The sequence below is a fragment of the Nomascus leucogenys genome, chromosome 15 (genome assembly GCF_006542625.1).
Source record: "Nomascus leucogenys isolate Asia chromosome 15, Asia_NLE_v1, whole genome shotgun sequence".
NCBI classification, from domain to species: domain Eukaryota; kingdom Metazoa; phylum Chordata; class Mammalia; order Primates; family Hylobatidae; genus Nomascus; species Nomascus leucogenys.
In genome coordinates, this window is record NC_044395.1 from 52,368,154 (window position 1) to 52,386,079 (window position 17,926).

At 39.0% G+C, this 17,926-nt stretch overlaps 1 protein-coding gene across 20 annotated transcripts in view; it reads left to right on the forward strand.

Moving 5' to 3' along the window:
* Window positions 1-17,926, forward strand: part of DLG2 (discs large MAGUK scaffold protein 2) — a 2,190,999-nt gene that overhangs the window by 1,388,668 nt on the left and 784,405 nt on the right. For all 20 annotated transcript variants that reach the window (XM_030828789.1, XM_030828794.1, XM_030828795.1 and 17 more), the window contains one exon: window positions 1,499-1,552. In XM_030828789.1, coding sequence (XP_030684649.1) covers window positions 1,499-1,552 — 54 coding nt within the window. The remainder of the gene's footprint in view (window positions 1-1,498; window positions 1,553-17,926) is intronic.

The window sequence follows — 17,926 nt, forward strand, 5'->3', positions numbered from 1 at the left end:
CTAAATGAAATCTGTAATTTGAGGCAAAGATTAAAGATCCTTTGGGGGATAAAGCAAAAGTTGTTGTGAAAATTCTAGAAACTAAAAAGTAAAGATAGCTCTACTCAATATTCATGAAGTTAGATTGGGGATGCAAATAGAGATTGCAGTCTCTTATTTTCTAGTGATTTGCCTTGTAGCACTCCTATATCAGTTTTACACAGATTCCCGCTAAACTTTAAAGAGAATTACTGCAAATCGCACAATTTTTTTTTTTAAAAAGAAAGTTGAACATATCCAATATGATTTTCTGTTATATTTGACTGTTAATGTTCTATCTAGAGATTTCTAAGGTTTATGATTAGAGGTGCATAAATCATAAAATATGGCAGGGCGTGGTGGTTCATGCCTGTATTGGGAGGCTGAGGCGGGCGAATCATGAGGTCAGGAGGTGAGCCCAGCCTGGTCAATATGGTGAAACCCCGTCTGTACTAAAAATACAAAAATTAGCTGGGCATGGTGGCACATGCCTGTAGTCCCAGCTACTTGGGAGGATGAGACAGAAGAATCGCTTGAACCGGGGAGGCAGAGGTTGCAGTGACCCGAGTTCACACCACGGCACACTCCAGCATGGGCGACAGAGGAACGCTTCGTCTCAAAAAAAAAAAAGAAAGAAAGAAAATACAGGATACAGCATGCGTAATGTGTAAACGTAGATGTTGATAAGTGAAGCCTTTTTGTATTGAATATAGCATACTCTCAAAAGGCAGTTTGAAGAGAATAACTATGAATATTGGTTTAGGTTTAATTTTGCTTCCTTGAGAGAGAAATCAAATTCCTTTAGCAAAGTCATTTCATAAAGAAATGATACAGGTCGAGTGCCAGTAGCTGATGCCTGTAATCCCAGCACTTTGGGAATCTGAGGTGGGTAGATCACAAGATCAGGAGATCAAGACCATCCTGGCCAACACGGGAAACCCCGTCTCTACTAAATATACAAAAGTTAGCCGGGTGTGGCGGTGCGTGCCTGTAGTCCTAGCTACTTGAGAGGCTGAGACAGGAGAATTGCCTGAACCCAGGAGGTGGAGGCTGAGTGAGCCGAGATCATGCCACTGCACTCCAGCTTGGGTGACAGAGCAAGATTCTTGTCTCAAAAAAAAAAAAAAAAAAAGATATAAGTTTTAACTCTCACCCAATTTATTAGAAATCCTTGCCTTACACATAGCAGAAATCCGCACCTCCTACACTGTTTTGTAGCATGTAAGAGAAAATGGATGTAAATTATATGGATGCTTACTTAATTTCTTTATGTGGTAAATGTAACAAACAAATATTTGAGGTGGGGGAAGGTACAGAAACTCTTAGTCATTTTATTTACCCCACTAACACTTGACACAGTGCCTGTACAGGTCCTCAAGAAATGCCTATTGAGCTCTTTGTTAAATAAGCTAACAGAAATAATTTGTCTCAGAATACACTATTCATTATTTAATTTTTTTTTTTCTATTTCCTTTTTCAGGCCAGTCCTGCTCCTATAATTGTCAACACAGATACTTTGGACACAATTCCTTATGTAAGTAACTTTTTCATTAATACCTTCTTTTAAAACTGTGGTAGAACTTAATTGGTTGAATTTAAATTCAATTCACATTTAGTTTCACCCAAACTAAATAATCTTATGGAATGACATGTAGTTTTGTAAATTTTCTTTTAATAATTTCTAAATCTTGTCTTAGTCATCAAATATTTCTCTCTTTCATTCATGTTTTGTAAAACACAAGGGCCCATTATGAAACAAAAATAAACAACACTGTTTAAATAGTGTTAGTTTGCTAAGTGCCTCACTGAAAAGAGACTGAATTGCTCATAGACACGAGCAAACTTTGGGTTTCTTATGAAAGGAATATTCAAGTCAATTTCTGTGACAGAGTCTGGAACCTAAAGTAAGTAATCAATAAATATTTTTATGGATTTTATTGGGCTTCTAATAAGAAGTGGACAAAAGTTTTGTGAGAGTAGAGCCTATCTATATATAATGAAAGTTATGGTTTTATAAAAGCGTGGAGCATGAGATAATAGGATCAAGGAAACCAATGAAGCCTAGGATTCTGTACCTGTAATACAACCGCTACGATGGCGGAAGTTCTTGAAGATAGAGTCTGGCTGGGCAGGGAAGATTGAAGACCAGCTATAGGCCACAATGTGGGTGAGTGGTTGACATTATGGAGGTCCAACAAGGCTTTGTGAGTGGGGCCTAGCTGAAGAGTGGAGGATAGTGATCAAAGAAGATGGGACAGCCACAGATGCATGCTAGACAGGGGGTATGAAGCTGAGAAGAAGGGCTACAGAGGTAATGGACAACAACAAACAGATTCCTGGCCTTTGATTAAATAAGTAAAGCACATAAAGCCCTTAGAACAGTACCTAGCACAAAGTAAGTGCTTGGTAAGTACTGGCTCTTCTCAGTTTTAGCCCACAGCCTCAAATCCCTTCAATGACCAAGCAAATCACAGAAACAAATAGAGCAGTCAGAGTGGGGCCTGTGGGGAATAGAAAGCACATGGCCATTTAAAGAGAGCAACTGCCACTTGGAATCCACTGGTGCCAGATCATTTTACAAAATAAGATGGAAATTTGTACATGTTTGCAATTTCTAAATACAGGCAACTAATTTTCAAAAGTGCAAACACTGTGTCTGCCAAACAAAGTGTGTCTAGTCCATAGGCTGCCTTTTGAGAGATGTTACCTCAAAGGAACTGGCAGTCCTGAGCAGGTTCTGCAATCCAGGACTCAGCCACAGGGGAGCAGAATGTCAGAACTGGAGTACAAGGTTGGGACTTGATTATAAGAAAACTGGGACACAGGGTCAGGACAAGAATAACAGCAAGCTTGACTTAATGCTGAATCACCTGAACTACTGAACTAGAGCTTCTTAAATCTTTCTGAACAAGAAGAGTTTGGGACCAGACCGGAAACAAGGTTAGGCTTACTGGAAGGAACCAAGAGGCCCCAACACTGGAAAGTAAAGGGCTCTGCAGAAGCAAACAAAGCAACGTCTTAAAGGCACATACATCCACTACTCTCTCACTCTTCCTACCTTTCTTTACTTACCAAACATCTGCAACAGTGTATGCCTAACACTGCTGTAGGCACTTAACAAATTTTAACTCATTTAATCCTCATAACAGTCCTATGAGGTAGGTACTATTAATTTCTCTATTTTACAGTTGGGAAAAATGAGTCATAAAGAGGTCAAGTAACTGGTTCAAGGACTCACAGTAAGAGGCAGAGTCAAGAGTCAATCCAGATAGCCTGGCTGTAGAGTTAGAAGTCTTATTTAATTTCTAACATGCTGCTACCTATGTTTCTTTCTTCCCTCCCTTGTTTTCTGCCTGTCAGCTTGGGAACATAGTTTCCTTACTTACTCCCCTGATACATGCAGATTTGGATGAGAGATAACTTGTCACAAAAGTTTCAATATATTCAGGACAGGGATCCATGTATACATGAAGGAATCACATGTTCCAAAAAATCTCTTCACTATAGCCATTGTCAAAGCATGTGAGCAGTGCTCTCAAGAAGTAGGCCTGGAGCACAGATAGTTGATTTTGTAATTAAGACCACTTTCTTGTGGTAGATCTATATTATTTCAAAGCCTCCTATTAGAGTTCTGGTGATGTAACTGCCAGATACCCTCATGTAGAAATAATTTATCAGTAAGATCTAAGGGTCTTTTGTAGACATATTCCATTGGTATCCCAACTGATTAGCTAGTAAAATCAGTCACAAATAACAAATTCATCAAAATTCTTCCCATTCTTCCAAATATCAGGTTTGTATCTGACTTTGAGTCCTTCAAAAATTATTTTTAATCATCTTTTTTCTTGTTGTTGTTGTTGTTGTTGTTGAGACAGAGTCCTGCTCTGTCGCCCAGGCTGGAGTACAAATGGCTGGAGCCTGATCTTGGCTCACTGCAACCTCTGCCTCCCAGGTACAAGTGACTCTCTTGCTTTAGCCTCCTGAGTAGCTGGGACTACAGGAGTGCACCACCATGCCCAGCTAATTTTTTTTTTTTTTTTGTACTTTTTAGTAGAGACGAGTTTTCACCATGTTGGCCAGGCTGATCTTGAACTTCTGATCTCAGTGATCTGCCCACCTTGGCCTTCCAAAGTGCTGGGATTATGGGTATGAGCCGCTGTGCCTGGCCTAATCAACTTTTTCATACTTAACGTAACCCACTTTGTGCTTCTTTAAGGGTAAGAATCTTTATAGTGGTTTGTGAGCAGCTTGATATGATGAAAACGTCCCAATTATCATGGTAGTAGGTTCTTAAGTAATTTATTTAATCTCTATGCACCTAAATTAACCTATAAGACAGGACTTATAATACCTGCCTCAGAGATTTTCTTAGTTTCTGGTTGATAGCAGCTAAAGTATTTATCATTTTTTTGAAAACAATAAACACTTAGGAGGTAAAACATGCTAAATTCTAGGAGAATGGTAAATATGAATATCTTCCCTGATGTAGAAAAAACATGAATACATTATGTATTGAAAATGGCAGATTTAGCGCATACTCATTAATGTGGATAAGCTTTGGTTCTTGGCAGAGTCCCAACTATCCCCTTTGTTCCTGACTCACTGGGTAACCTTGAACAAATTACTGTTCCTTTCACAGTCTATTTTCTCATTCCCCAGTGTTCTATACTTTGTTTTCCTCTTTTCTTCCTCATGTTCTAGTTGTTCACATAATTTCAGCTCTATTTAATGAAAAAACGATTTCAGAGTTCCCTAGGGCATTTTAGTAATGTTGCGTAAGAACATTTCCTTCTTAAAAATATTGTCAGAATGCCAAGCTTTAACATATATTCAAGTCTTTCTAAAAAATAATTTTTTCATTGCAAGTATATGTATTAATTTTGCTGATTAGCAAATTTGATTTTTGATAGAAATGGTTCTTGTGAAAATGATTCTTTGGCACAAATGCAAATGACAATTGAATAGCTACAGGAAATTTCCAGGGCCAAAGGGAATTTTTGTATAAGTGTCAAACAAATGTACAAAATATATTTAAAGAGACTTCTTTTTATTAAGGAAGGTAAGTTAAGAGACATTAGAGCTTGCATTAATGAAGGGGTCACTGAGGTTCTTACATGAAAATGCCTTAAGTAAGCTCTGTCTTATATGAGGTCATGATATATTAGAGTTGGGTATGACCTTAAATGTGACATAGTCTGGCTTCTCATGCAAAGCAGGAATCCCTATATGAAAATTAAAATCACCCAAGCAGAAACAAGGAAAGATATTTTTCCACTTCGATACTCTCTAGTTTCTATTTTTTGCTCAATATTTTTATTCTTCCCCATTACATGTTGAATATTGTTTCATGCCAGGTACTGAAAGTACTTTGTTCTTAGGGAGCTCAGAGTGATTAGAACCTGCTTGTGAATCCAGCTCCCTGAAGGTTGACTCAATCAGATAATAATGCTTTACTCTCTGGTACTCTGCAACCAACTGACATTGTGCTCTCCTCTCCTTTCAGCAGACACTTTAGAGTTCAATATTGAACAGCACCCTAACAAATAGTATTCTTTATGCTTTAGAAAATAAAATTAGAGAGATTCTAGAATGCTTTTTTATTTTGCTCTAACCTTCTCTAATATTCGTTTTATATTTTGGTAATATTCTGACCTCTTTTATAGAAATGTACTGTTGAGAGAAGTATACTTGAGAATCATGAGTTTTCAATCTTGTTAAATAACTTGGAGTTCAATGAACAAAAACCTTTCATTTTAAAGATGGATTTTCTATCCCAACTAGTAAATGGTAGTGCTTGATCTATCATTTACTGTTACCTCATGTAATTGTCAATTTTTAGTGTGTAACCACAACCAAAAAAATCAGTAGCAATAAGCATTTTTTTTCTTCTCTATCAGTTAGCTAGGACAGCTGCTTCAGGCTGCAGAATACAGTAGTCTCACCTTATCCATGGATGATACATTCCAAGTCTCCTGGTTGATGCCTGAAGCTGCAGATAATGCCAAACCCTATATACATGAATTTTCCATTTTAACTATCAGGCACTGTGGCCATAACTTTTGCAGTTTGGGGTACAACAGCAAAACTAACATGATTATATTTTTCCTTGTTCGCAATATCATGGATGAAAGATTCATTTTTACTATAGATCTTAGCAACTTCATCATGCAATGTTGTCTCTTTTTTTTTTTCTTAAGTCAGGAATTTTCATGTTTTCCCTTAAAGGAAGCACTTTAGGGCTTCTCTTAAGCATATCTGAATTGTCAGCATCACTATTCTTGTGCTTTGGGGCCATTATTAAGTAAAATAAGAGTTACTTGAACACAAAAACTACTATACCAGGATAGTCAATTTGATCACCCAAACAGCTACTAAGAGAATAAAGGGCAGGTAACATCTGCAGCACAGATACCCTAAACGAAGAAATGACTCACATCCTGGAAGAGATGGAGTGGGACAGTGAGAGATTTCATCATACTACTCAGAATAGCAAGCAATTTAGAACTTATGAATTGTTTATTTCTGGAATTTTCCATTTAATATTTTCAGACAATGGTTGACTGTGGATAACTGAAACTGCAGAAAGTGAAACCACGAATAAGGGGGCGAGGGGGGTGCCATTGTACCAGGTTGGCTGGGGCATCTCTGCTTCAGAAGTTTCATTCTGGGGACCAGGAGGTGGGACAGTGGCTATCCAGGGTATGTTATTCATATTGTGATAGTCAAAGGACAAGAAATCAAGCCCATGACACAAACACAGTTAAAGCTTCTGCTCACCTTACATCCACCCACACCCAATTGCCCAGAATAAGTCATGTTGCCAAGCTCAAAGTAGGGGAAGAGTGAGTATTTGCTAAACAATAAACTAGTACATCAGGGCCTTAAATAAAGGGCTAAGAATCTGTATATGTCCCTTTATGAGAATAAAAAATAAAAACAAACCAGATATAAAAGAAAAAATCTTGTACTTTATATTGGTAGGTCAATGGCACTAAACAAAGTGTCAGAGGGACCTGGTTCAGCTGATAGGGAGAGTGAGTGTGTAGATTTTTGTATGTTGTCTAAGGGAAAATATTGAGAAGTAAAAGAAACATCTAGCAAGTATTGGCAGTACAATGACTTTACTTTCCTATAAGACACTTTGTTGTCTGAAACTTTGTTTCTAGAGGTAGAAATAATAGTGAAGACAAGGCAGAAGTTTCAGGTCTCTTGCTTGGAAAACCCTCCTAGGAAAGTAAGGGAGAGAGAAAAGTAGAAGAAAAAGAGAACACAAAGAAGAGTTAGGTTACGAAGAATATGAGTGGGTCCTTAGTAGTATCCCCCATTGGATTTGGCTGCCAAGAAAGTTATTTATGTAAAAGTTATTTGTGGACAATTATAATATCATATAATATCAGCAACATTTTTATAGAGTGCTTTCAATGTGAAAAGGCCATTGGATGCAAACAAAACTATGATTCTGGGGCCAAGGACAAGAGAAGTGAACTAAAGGGAAAAAATGAACCAAAAAAGGCTGAACACATGAGTGTCAGTGACAAGAAAAAGGATACTGTGGGTTCAGCGACATAGAGACACAATTGAATTAGCAATGAGCTTCATTCAGGAGCCAGAGAATGGGTTTGTGTCTAAGAGATGTTTTAAGCAACATTTAAATGGCACTGCTGATTGATTCCAGCATCAGGAAGCTGAGGACAAGAGCTCTCTGAGAAGGAAGTTGCCATATTACAGAAGTGAGGTGACCAAGCACTTGTTATAGGGCTGTACATTTAGACATTAATTTATTTGAATGTAAATAACATATTCTTATGATTTAGGCTATGATTCACTTTTGATTGGACCATTTTCCAGAATTGCCTCTGATGGGAAAGAAAGCAGAAATATGTGTGTTCCTTTGAACCATCCTGGCAGTAATTAATAATGGTATGATATTTTGGAAGAATTTGCTGATTTTAGTACATTTATCTTTCAACAAACGTTTTCTTCTTTTTGTGGTTTTTCCTATGACATTGTTAAAACTATATTGTTAATGTTTTCATCTATTGGGAATGCAGTCGTATCCAAATTTTAAAATCCTTACCTACCAGGAAATAGCTTCATTTTGTCTAAACTACTCCTGTGAAGCAATAGGCATTTAGCAATAGAGGCAAAGCTATCCATATTTGTTCTGGTGTCAAACCTAGCCAATCTAAATTCATTTCTCAGCTGCCACAATCAGCAGAATCCCTACTCTTAACTGCTTGTTACTTTGCTTTATAAGCAAGAGGTGGGTTCACGCCTGTAATCCCAACACTTCGGGAGGCCGAGGCGGGTGGATCAACTGAGGTCAGGAGTTTGAGACTAGCCTGGCCAACATGCCGAAACCCTGTCTCTACTAAAAATAGAAAAAATTACCCAGGTGTGGTGGCGGGTGCCTGTAATCCTAGCTACTTGGGAGGCTGAGACAGGAGAATCACTTGAACCTGGGAGACGGAGGTTGCAGTGAGCTGAGATTGTGCCACTGCACTCCCGCCCTGGGTGAGAGAGCGAGACTCTGCCTCAGGAAAAAAAAAAAAAAATGCAAGTTCTGATTCACTAGGTCTAGGATGAATCAGTCTGCATTTCTAATAAGCTGCCAGATGAGGTTGATGCTGTTTAGTTATGCATCATACTTTGAGTAACAAGAGAGTATAAAGAGAGAAACTAGCCTTTGGCTTCATGCGCAACTGGGTTGTAAACCCACCTCTGCCAGTTAGTTCTTTTCTTGAGTTTTGGTTAAGTGACATCACGTCTCTAAGCCTCTATTTCATTATATATAAAATAGGAATAATACTACCTGCCATGCAGGGGTTATTATGAATACTCATCCTAGTATGCAGAAGGGGCTTAATGAATATTCATAAGACTGGGGGTAAGGTGGGTGTATCTATGATAAAATAAAACATTTCGCTGACTTAATCTTGAACTGGCGAGTCAAAATGAGAAGCCACTGCTAGTTCAGGGGTTGAGCCAGTAGCAGTTATGTAGGTCCATGGCTTACCTACATCTAGACCTTTGCTGCTCAGAGTGTGACCCATGGACTAGCAGCAGTGATATTACCTGGGAGTTTGTGAGCAATAGAATCTACAGTTCCACCAAAGACCTACTAAATCAGAAACTATGTTTTTTAATAAGAACTTCAGTGATTTCTATGCATATTAAAGTTTGAGAAACACTGCTCAATAACAAACTTACTTTTTGGTTTAGATCCTGATGTTTTGTTCTTTCACGACATATTTTGGCCTGCTGTTGAGATAGCTGCCGTTTTCTAAGTCTTTGACTTTAAACATATACACATCTATAGGGAAAGAGCTCTATTTAATTCAACAAATTGAACACACTATGAACAACTACTATGTTGTCCTACTTTCTAGACCTGTGCTTTCCAAAAAAGTAGTTATAAGTCATATATGGTTATTTAAATGTAATTAAAATAAAATAATATAAAATTACAAATTCAGTTCCTCAGTTGCACTAGCCACATTTCGAGTGCTCGGTAGCCAGTAGAGCTAATGGGTATTGTATTAAACAATGCAGATATGGAATTGTCCATTATTCCATATCTGGCTCATTCCATATCATTCCATATCATGGCTCTGAAAAGCTTAACTTTTAAGACTGTTAAACATGATACACATGGAGGCAAATGTCAGCAATTACTGAAAGCTTTCTTAAAAGTTCAGTGATTCATCATTTTCTTATTGTAAAATTATAAAATTCCTATTTTGGCCAGACGCGGTGGCTCACGCCTGTAATCCCAGCATTATGGGAGGCCAAGGCGGAAAAATCACCTGAGGTTAGGAGTTTGAGACCAGCCTGGCCAACATGGTGAAACCCCGTCTCTAATAAATATACAAAAACTAGCCGGGCGCAGTGGCAGGCGCCTGTAATCCCGGCTACTTGGGAGGCTGAGGCAGGAGAATCAGTTGAACCTGGGAGGCAGCGGTTGCAGTGAGCCGAGATCATGTCATTGCACTCCAGCCTGGGTGACAGAGCAAGACTCCATTTCAAAAAAAAAAACAAAAAACGTTCTGTTTAGATTGGGATGATTTTTTAAAAGCCTAGTCAAAACAAACAAACAAACAAACAAAAAAACAGAAGACCTGACCTACTTACCATTCACAAACTCATTCACTTTTTTTTTTTTTGCCTCGCATTACCCTTGCAGAGGGCAGTTTGTTGACTACTGTACTCATAACTTCTCATTTACTGGGAAGCCCTTACTTAGCTTGTCATTTTGGACTTAAAGTGAGAGCCAACGGGAAAATAAAACAGTTGTCCAAGTGAAGAATGTGACTGTTATGTGAAAGTAGCAATATTGGCCCATCTTTCTTGGAGGGTTTCCCCTAAAAGCCTCATCTACCCGGGCACAGAAACCACTCTTGTTCCAAGAAGTGTAACCTAGCAGAGCACTTTGAAGAACAAGGGGGAAATAATCCTGAAAAATATTTGTGTGGCTTCTCCAGCATAATTCTACTCACGGTGCAATCTGTGAACTGGCAGCATCAGGTCTCACAGGTCAGATTGTCAGAATCATATGGGATCTCCAGCTCCTCCCCAAAGCTATAGAATCGGAATCTCTGAGAGTGGAACCAAGAAATTTGTGTTTGTAAAAGTACCTCAGATGATTCTTAGGCTTGCTGATGTTTGAAAGATGCTGCTCTACAATTTACAAGACATTTTTAAAAGCTGGTGGGAGACCTTAAGCAGCCCTAGTTGCTAAACTGAAGTGGAAGTGAAAGTTAAGTAGGAAATACTGCATACAGGAAGGACAAAATAAAAATATCTAAGGCACAATGATAAGACGTTTAGCATGAATCTGAATGAGTGTTTAATCCTGGTGGGTTTTTTTTTTTTCTTCTTTTTAAATCACTTGGGACCTTTAAACACATTCTGTTTCATAGTCTAATGAATAGACATGTTAATGAAAATGGATAACGCATGGTGAAAAGCACATGTTGTTAAGCATCCCTTGCTTATCTCTGCCTGGCTCATTCTTACATATCCTAAAGGGTTCAGCTTAAATAATGCTGCTTCTAGGAAAGCAAGATTCAGGGTAGAGTTCCTATTATGAGCTTCCCCTGAAGGCTCTTCTTCCTCTCAAAGCAGTTATCACACTGAATTGCAGCTATTTCATTAATAGTTGATCTTTCTCTCTAGAATGTAAACTTCATGAGGCACAAAGAAAATATTGCTTTATCTTTCCCACGGTTGTGCCTCAAAAACCCTGCACATTTTTACTGACTGGTGGAAGGCAGGCAGGCAGGCAGGAAGGGAAGAAACCACAATAACAAGCCATCCTATTTCAAGGAATCAGAGAAAGGTAGACTTTTGTCTAGCTCTTAAAGAATAAAAAGACATTTCTAGGCAAAGTAGGTAAAAGGCATTCCAAGAGGAGGGAAGTGCAAGTACAAAGGTCAGAGGTCCAGCAACTCATATGTCCTGAGTTTCATCCAGATGGAGCACAGAGCAGTAGCATAATAGGAGGTCGGGTTGAGTCTGATTATGAAGGCCTTTTTTGCTTGATAGAGGCTTTGGACTTTAACATGTAGGCATTGCTGGTAGCATTATCTTCTCATATATCTAGGAAATTATGATCTGATTTTATCACTCTATTTCTAGGTCTTAATTTTTATCTGCTATATAGTAGGTGCCCTGAAATATATGTTGAATAAAGGCAAAGACTTAATAGTGATCACCTAAGAACAACTGACACAGGCTGCTCTTGAGCCTTTTCTACATTTTCCTGTATCCTTACCTTTGTTCACCCTGTTCAATTAGTCCACAATGCCTTTTCCTCCATTCCCATCTTTTAGATTTCAATAAAATGCCAGCACAATCAGGAAGCCCCCATCAATCCTTCCAGGTCATATTAATGTCTCCTTCCTCCTTGATTCCACAGTATTTCAATCAAGGGAGATTGTTATTTTAGTAGAAAGAGAATGGAGTCTGGGATCTTTTGATTCAACCATACACCAGCTGGATAACTGGAAATTAACTTCTCTGACCCTTTTCCCTCAGGTGTAAGGAGAGACAGTAATAACTATCTTGCATAATGTATTCTTTAGGAGACAGGTTCAGTTACGTATAACAGAGACCAAAATAATGATGTGTTTGCAAGATAGGAATGTATTTCTTTCATATATGACAGTCCCTAGGTTAGCTGTCCAGAGCTAGAATATCTATTCTGCTCCACAAGGTCTTAAAAGGACCCACGTACCTTTTATTTTCTTTTTTGCCACCCTTGGGGGTTGCCCTTGCACACATAGTCCAAGAGGCCTGCCACCATGATGACCTGCTAAATAGCAGGTTAAAAGAAGTACAGAGATGGACATTGTTCATCCCTTTAAAGCAATGTCTGAAAAGTTGTAAACATGATTTTTCCCTCATACCTCAAAAATTAGGCACAAAGCCACTCCTAGATGCAAAGGGAGACTGAGCCATATAACCTTTATTCTGAGATGCCATGGGCTCAGATAAAAGTGAGGGATCCCATTATTATGGAAGAAAGGGGTAATGAATATTGGGGAGAAGCAGCGGTTTCTACCAAACAACATGTTAGTAGTATTCTTCAATGTCGGGAGCTTCTGCCCAGGGGATGCTGAAGCTGATCCATGAAGTGCTAGCCTTTATAGTTTTCCATCATTTCTAATTTCAACATTTTATATATAAAACACTGTATTGTTACAGTTGTATAAGTATACTATATCTCTACAGACTAGCACATATCGGGGAGCACGCTTGCAAACATTTTATTGATAGGAACACTAAAAAATTTTCAGAAACCACTGGTTGCAAGCATTAGAGATAATATTTAGACATTGCTTGGCTCATAATAGATGTTCAACAAATGGTGGCCATTGGCCATTGTTACAGTCCTAAATTAGTATTTACCATATTCCCCCCTATTTATTAATAGTTCTTAGTACTTGATATTCTCCAGATATAATTGTGCTTTACTTATCTTTAAATTCCAGGCTGGGCATGGTGACTCATGCCTGTAATCCCAGCACTTTGGGAGGCCAAGGTGGGAGGATCACCTGAGGTCAGGGAGTTCAAGAGCAGCCTGGCCAAAATGGTGAAACCCTGTCTCTAGTAAAAATACAAAAATTAGCTTGCCGTGGCGATGCCTGCTTGTAATCTCAGCTACTCGGGAGGCTGATGCACGAGAATCGCTTGAACCCAGAAGGGTGAGGTTGCAGTGAGCCGAGATCACACCCCAACACTCCAGCCTGGCTGACAGAGCGAGACTTGGTCTCAAAAAATAATAATAATAATGATAAAATAAATAAATTCCATAAATAGCCATAGTCCATGCATGTAGTGGGATTTCAATAAAAGTTTTTTCACTGTTACACTCAATTGTTTATGTGCATTTCACTGCTTTAATAGAGTGAATTTTTATTTGAAAAAGTAATTCATCAGGTAAATATGTGTTTTAATTTAATCTACATGATCATGTGGATCAATGTGCATGTGACCACCTAAAAGTGGGGTGCCCAATTTATTGGCTCTTTGTAGTTTAACTTGCTCATAGATAAGTGCTCTTTTTAAAGTATGGTCCTTTACAAATGCTTTTTTCTTTCTCAAATATATATTTGAAAGAAAATGTAGGCAGTCATAGATGATGACAGAGAAGACAGTGGCTAGTTGAGTGAAAAGAAAGAGGAAGATTGACAGTTGAGTAAAAATCAAGGAGAGGAAATGAGAATGGAGTAATAAAGAGAAATGGCTTAACATTTTTATGTTACTTTCCTCACTTGTAACAGTGTTATATTTGGATTGAGCTAAAAACTCTATTTCAAAAAAAAAAAAAAAAGCAAATACTAAAACTTATTTCTGGGGCCCCAGGAACTTTATGTGATGCTTAGGGTAATTTATAATTTTATCTCTCCCTTGTTAAACCTTGCTTGGCTTTTTTTTTTTTTTTTTTTTTTTCTTTTTCTTTTTTGAGACAGGGTCTCACTCTGTTACCTAGGCTGGAGTGCAGTGGTGCCTTCAGGGCTCACTGTAGCCTGGACCTCCTGGGCTCAAACAATCCTCCCATCTCAGTTCAGCCTCACAAGTAGCTGGGACTACAGGCACGTGCCACCACATCCAGGTAATTTTTGTATTTTTCATAGACATAGAGTTTTGCCATGTTGCCCAGGCTGGTCTCGAATTCCCAGGCTCAAGCAATCTGCACACCTCGGCCTCTCAAAGTAGTGGAATGACAGGTGTAAGCCTCCATGCCTGGCCTTGCTGGGCTTTTAAATTGACTTTTTGACACTGATATCTTTTAGGGGCCAGTTCTTGAGGGTTACTATAGGTATTTTTCTCCAAGAAATCAGACAGCTACCTTGCAACCTTGCAGCTACCTTGTTTCAGTGACTGACTTCCCTCTAGTGTATTTCTTTTTCTTTTCTTTTTTTTTCTTCTTCTTCTTCTTTTTTTTTTTTTAGACAGAGTCTTGCCCTGTCGCCCAGGCTGGAGTGCAGTGGTGTGATCTCTCGGCTCACTGCAACCTCTGCCTCCCGGGTTCAAGCGATTCTCTTGCCTCAGCCTCCCGAGTAGCTGGGATTACAGGTGCCCCACCATCACGCCCGGCTAATTTTTTCTCTTTCTTTTTAGTAAAGACAGGGTTTCACTATGTTGGCCAGGCTGGTCTTGAACACCTGACCTCGTGATCCAACTGCTTCGGCTTCCCAAAGTGCTGGGATTATAGGCATAAGCCACCATGCCCAGCTGTGTCTTTCGTTTTCTAAGTGTATCATATCTCAGCCTTAAATTACTTCCCCTCAGTTGTCACTTAGAAGTTCCAAGTTTGTTTAAATACATGAAGAGCTGGATGAACTTTGATGAACTTTACTTTTGGTGACAAAGTATAGTTGCCTCTTCACGAACAGCATTAATGGAAATGCACTTTGATTATCCTGATTTCTACCAAGTGCCCTAAATGATGTTTTGCCCCCAAGTATTTTATTTTAGAAACTCAGGAGCATAAAACTCGAACATTAGCAATCTAATGAGGTGTCACATGAAGAAAAAGTAGTAATGAAATAACAAATTCATATAGGTCAAATGGCATGCTGAGAGGCGCAAATAAACAATAGCCTATTATAATCAGTATCTCTTTAAAAACAATCTTGGGAAATTTTCGTGGTTTTCTTGTTTTTAAAGCAAATTACTAATACTTTTGCAGATGTCTCAAAGCAGTGGCTCCCAATCTTGCCCCCACCTTTTAATTGCTTCCTGCTTCAAAAATACTGATGCCGGGCTGGGCACAGTGGCCCATGCCTGTAATCCCAGGACTCTGGGAGGCCGAGGCAGGTGGATCACGAGGTCAGGAGATGGAGACCATCGTGGATAACACAGTGAAACCCCGTCTCTACTAAAAATACAAAAAAATTAGCCGGGGGTGGTGGCACGCGCCTGTAGTCTCAGCTACTCAGGAGGCAGAGGCAGGGGAATCGCTTGAACCCGGGAGGCGGAGGTTGCAGTGAGCCGAGATGATGCCGCTGCACACTAGCCTGAGTGACAGAGTGAGACTCCACTCAAAAAAAAAAAAAAAAAAAAGACTGATGCCTAAACCCCAGAAATAAAGATTCCTGTTTAATGGGTCTGAGTCTGGGTATGAGAATTGTGATGTTAAAAAATCTCCCCAAGTGATAAATAACTAAATAACTAAGTTAAAGCATCTAGTTCTTCTAACCTAACCTACTATGATTCTGGGAAGGCCTTCCCATAGAAATGGGTGGTTGGGTTAGTGTGCTTATTATATAGGCAATAAACTGAGCTGCCACCTGTTAACTTGGTAACAGATACAGCCACTGCTAACAAAGCTAGCTGTCTATGCAAGGCACATGCCGTCAGGCCCAGACATGATCAAGTTAATGAAACACGCCCCCAAGGGTTGTTCTGCTGATGCATGTCACCATTTATGAGTTGTAATTGGGTTTATTAAAATGGGAGTCATGGTCTGTGCTTTAGCAGTTTGCCCTAAGGGCCCCCAAAAATACTGAGAGAAGAAATTTGCAAGCCAAACTACAGCTGAAAACCAGACTGGGGTTGACCTTGAAGTAGGTCATTGTAGAACCTGAGGCTCAATGTAAGAAAAAATCAAATATCAAAACCCTGCCCAAGTCCACCAGAAGTTTTCTCTGACAACCGACCTCACTGATATTTCCCTGTCTTTGAATGTCTATTGCACATACTTTAAGAAGGACAATGGCCAAAAGTTTATATAACTCAGGTTTATTTGATGGCAGTTTGATTTAATGAATTAATGCTTTGATAGTGAAATTATCTGGCTTCTTTAAAATGGAATGTTATATTGGTATGGCCAAGGGCACAGACTTGGCATCTAAGAGAACTAACTCTCTCTTTTGTGAACTTTAGGAAATTACTTAAGCTCTCTGAGCCTTAGTTTTTTTTTTTTTTTTTTTTATAAAATGGAGAAAGGTGGAAATATCTCACAGTACTGATATGAAAATGATCTGAACAATGTCATTGTAGGAATAAAAATAGCTATTACTGAACCGTACTCTAGGCACTATTAACATTTTGTACATATGTTAATTTATTCAGTTTTCACAATAACCATACAAAGTTATGTTATTGTTACCTCTATAGGTAAGAAATTGTAGGCAAAGAGATTAATAACTTATCCAAGGTCACATAGCAGATAGTGAGGGGCTTGTAATAAGAATAGCATTATACCACCCTGCCTCTCAGTAGTTGTAATAGAAGTTAATTTGCTAAATTACTTAACAGACTGAAGGAGACACTTAAAAGCAGCTAAGGTCCAGCACAGTGTTGTTGAACACTTCATTAATAAAAGGTTGAAGAGCTATAAAGAGAAACACATTGTTCGAGATTGTGGTTGACAGAGGAAATTTGCGAGTATACATGTTGTTGTGAAAGTTTAAAGTCAAGCTGGGAAGAGATTTTTTTTAAGACAGGTTCTCCCTGTCACCTAGACTAGAGTACGGTGGTGCTATCATGTCTCACTGCAACCTCAAGCTCCTGGGCTCAAGTGATCCTTCTTCCTTAGGCTCTCAAAGTGCTGAGAAGAGATCTTTAAAATGCAGTTAGTGTCAACAAAAAGGGTCAAACTCTGTAGAGTATTTGAAGAGATTTATTCTGAATCAAATATGAAACCTATGGCCCTTGATACAGCTCCAGGAGACCCTGAGAACATGTGCCCAAGATGGTCAGGCTACAGTTTGGTTTTATACATTTTATGGAGACGTAAGATATCAATCAATACATTTAAGACGTACATTGGTTCAGTCCAAAAAAGTGGAACAACTGGAAGAGAGTTGGGGGTGGGCTTTCAGTTGGTAGGTGGATTCGAAGACTTTCTGATTGGCATTGGTTGAAAGAGTTTATCTAAAGACCTAGAATGAATAGAAGGGAGTGCCTGGGTTAAGGTAAGAGGTTGTGGAGACCAAGGTTCTTATTAGGCAGGTGAAGCTTGCAGGCCGCAGGCTTCACAGCGAATAATAGATTGTAAATGTTTCTTAGCAGATTTTAAAAGGTGCCAGACTCTTAGTTAATTCTCTCTTGGATCATGAAAAAGGCGTGGAAAGGGGAGGGGATTTTCTACAGAATGTAGATTTTCCCCGTAAGAGAAAGCCTTGCGTGGCCATTTCAAATTATGTCAAGTAAATATATTTTGGGGTAAGATGCTTTAATTTCTTTCAGGGCCTGCTGTCTGTCATGTTGGTATTTTATTACTCTAAATAGTCAGCTTTGTCAGTCTTCTGTTGTAATGTTAATGCTGGTCAGCTGTGCCTGAATTCCAACGGGAGGAGGAGGGTTTAATGAAGCATGTCCAACCACCCATTCCCATTATGGCCTGAACTAGTGTTTTGGGTTTACTTTAGAATGCACTAGGATTGGAGGAGGGGTC